The 2993-nt window shown below is 65.6% G+C and overlaps 1 protein-coding gene across 1 annotated transcript; it reads right to left on the reverse strand.

Annotated features, from left to right (window-relative positions):
- Nucleotides 1-4: 4 nt before the first annotated feature.
- On the reverse strand, nt 5-1520 carry LOC123256625 (myocardin-related transcription factor A-like; the record flags this gene model as incomplete). The annotated part of the gene is made up of 3 exons (XM_044685210.1): nt 5-709; nt 843-1011; nt 1114-1520. Coding segments are annotated over 3 exons (1281 nt in total), but the record flags the coding sequence as incomplete, so codon positions are not given.
- Between the last annotated feature and the right edge of the window lie 1473 nt (nt 1521-2993).

A 2993-nucleotide genomic window follows, 5' to 3' on the forward strand; every position in this document is an offset into this window, starting at 1 on the left:
GGCCGTCGGGGGTGTCAGCCAGGCGGCAGCCGGAGGGGCCGCCCTCGCGCTTCACCTGCGGCCGCGGCGCCACCTGCTGGCCGTGCTGGGCGCGCTTCTCCTGCTCCAGCTGCAGCCGCAGCATCTCCACCAGCTGCTGCTTCTGCCTGAGCATGCGCGTCAGCTCCTGGATCTGCTTGTCCTTCTCCAGCAGCATCTGGTCCTTGTCGCGGCCCTCGGGCCGGGCCGCCGCCGGCCGCTCCTCCTTCACCAGGATGTGCACGGGGGACGCCTGCAGCGTCAGCTGCGTCAGGGGCGACGTCACCATCTCCCCGAAGGCGTCGCCCGCGCCCCCGCCGCCGCCCGTGGAGTTCTCGTCGCCGGTGCTGAGCAGGGAGCGCTCGGACGGCGTGGGGGACACGGGGGGCGTCGAGCCGGTGCTGCCGAACTTCACGACGCCGTTGCTGGTCACCGTGGCCACGACCACTTCGGCGGGGGCCAGGCCGGCGGCCATCAGGGCGGGCCCCGCGCTCAGCCTGGCCGCCGGGAAGGCTACCACCACCTCCCCCGCCTTGGCCAGGATGGGGGTGGCCCCGGGCTTGGGGGGGCCGGTGGCGGGGCCCGGGGCCCCCGCGTGCTCCTGGTAGGCTCGCAGGCGCTCGATCAGATCCGTCTTGGTGCCCGAGACGGGCAGCGCCCTCAGCTTCAGCTCCTGCTTCAGCTCGGCCACCTGCACGAGGCCCCGGGGGAGGGGGGCAAGAAGGGGTCAGCAGGGCCTCTGCTCCTGGGCTCGGCTACCCCAGGCCACCCTCCCCCAGGGACAGCCCTCCAGAGAGAAGGCAGGGAGTGAGAGGGGGCCTTACCTTCATGTCATCCAGGTTGGAGGGCAGCGGGCCCAGCTTGCCGCTCACAGAGTTCTGGCGCCCCAGGCTGTTGGGCCCGGGAGGGCAGGAGGCTGAGCCGCCCAGGGCGGCGGCGGGGAGAGCGCGCAAGGACGAGGGGCTGCTGCCCCCCTGGGGCTCCCCTGCAGGCCTGCGAGAAGGGAAGGAGTCAGACGGGGATGCCCCCCCAGCCGGCCTGGCACCCCTGGAACACACAGAGGCAGGGCAGGTCCCTGGCTAGGCCGGGGCTTACTTGGGGGGGGCGGGCAGGATGGTCTGGTAGTTGTAGTGCTGCTGCTGCTGCTGGTTGAGGATCTGGAGCTGGAGGAAGAGCTGCTGCTGCTGCAGGATCTTGGCGTAGGAGGAGTCCATGGGGGGCGCCCCCTTGTCCTGCTTCTGGTCGGGGGGGATGTACTGGTGGTACTTGAGCTTCTTCACTTTGGGCTTCAGCTCCTTGGCCTTCTTGCTGCGAGGGGGCTTCTCCCCCGGGCCCTTGGGCTGGCTTTGCTGACGGGGAGAAGCGAGGAGGGCAGGAGGGGCCGTGAGTCCGGGCCTCCGGCCTTTCAGGCGGCTCAGAGCCGGCCCACTCAGTGGCAGGGAGCACCCAGGCACGAGTGCCGCAGCGCCTGCCCTTGGATGATGCTCTAGCGGAGAACTCGACTACGGCTCCGAGGAGCCCAAGGAATGCTTCCCAAAGGGTGAGCATCCCTTCTAGCTGAAGCCATCACAGAAGACTGCACGGAGGAGGAAGCTCCTGAGCAGGACAGGGTGACGCTGGGGCAGCAGTGGCGAAGGCACCAAGACACCGAGCAAGAGGCAGGAGGAGAGGGGACCCCGGACCCAGCAGCCTATCGTCTCCTCCCAGCCTCTCCGCCTTACTCCTGCTCCCCAGGTCAAGGCCGGAAGTCCAAGGGGAAGGCCAAGATGGGGGAGAGAACAGAGTAATGAGCTCGAGTGATTGGGGAACGGGAGGGAAGGCGGCCTCGGCCTGGGACGCACACACCTGGTCTTCTAAGTGTGCTGAAGGGATCCCTGAGGCGGAGGAGGGAAGGAGAGAAGCCTGATGACAGGTGCTGAGCACGGGGCCTGAAGAGGACCCCTGCCCTGAGGGGCGCCCCTACATGACAGCCTCGGGGTCCCTGAGGGGAGAAGCAGTCGGCCTGGAAGACCCAAGTGTAGACGGGAAGAAGGAAGAGGATAAGGAAAGGCACAGAAGCCCAAGGCGGGAGGGAGAAGAACTGGGAGAGCCTCCGTCACGCTACAGGGTCTCGTGGATCTGAGGCCACCTCGTGCTGTGCCAGGGCTGGGCCTCGGGGCAAAGGGCCATTCTGGAGTGCCCACAGGTGGAGGCGGATGGTCCAGGAGAGTGGAACTCTCTCCCCCAGTCCCAGACCAATGGTCACCCAGGCACGAGGCGGCCTCTAGGCCCCAGGAGCCTTCTCTAGCCGAGGCTCTTCGATGTACCCGGGGTCCGTGAGAACGGCCCAAAGGTTTCCCTTTCTGCAGCGTTCTCTGGGCTAGAGAGAGCTGAGAAGAGCGCGATGACCGTAAAGGAGAATGGACGACGTCATCTACCGGGCAGTGGGGAGCCAGGGAGAGGGAGGGCCCGGCCAACCCGCTGACACCCCTCCCAATCCCAGGACGAGAGGAAGGCAACGTGCCAACGACTAGGCGTGAGCACCCTCGCGATGGATGAACCACGAGGCATCTTGGGGAAGGGCCACACATTAACAGAGGATCCAGAAAGGCTTTCCAGAGAAGACGTGATTCTCGCTGGGACTCAAAGGAAGTCAGGAGAGCCAAGAGGCAGAGATGAGAGGGGCATTCTGGGGATGGAGGACGGCCAGAAAGCAAGCTGAGAGACGGACCCTCTTGTCTAAGGAATAGCCGGGAGGCCTCATTGGCTTCGAGGGTGTAAAGAGCCACAAGGCCTGAGGAGACGGGAAGGGGTGAGGAGAGGCAGCTTATAAGAGCCCCAGGTGGATGCATCACTGAGCCTGGAGTCAAGAAGAGCCGAGTTCAGATCCTGCCTTAGACTCTTACTAGCTGGTTTAAGTCCCTGGACAAGTCATTTAACCTCTGGTTTGCCTCAGTTTCCTCATCTATAAAATGAGGACAATATGGCCTCAAGCC

This window comes from Gracilinanus agilis, unplaced genomic scaffold (assembly GCF_016433145.1).
Source record: "Gracilinanus agilis isolate LMUSP501 unplaced genomic scaffold, AgileGrace unplaced_scaffold709, whole genome shotgun sequence".
In the NCBI taxonomy this organism is placed as follows: domain Eukaryota; kingdom Metazoa; phylum Chordata; class Mammalia; order Didelphimorphia; family Didelphidae; genus Gracilinanus; species Gracilinanus agilis.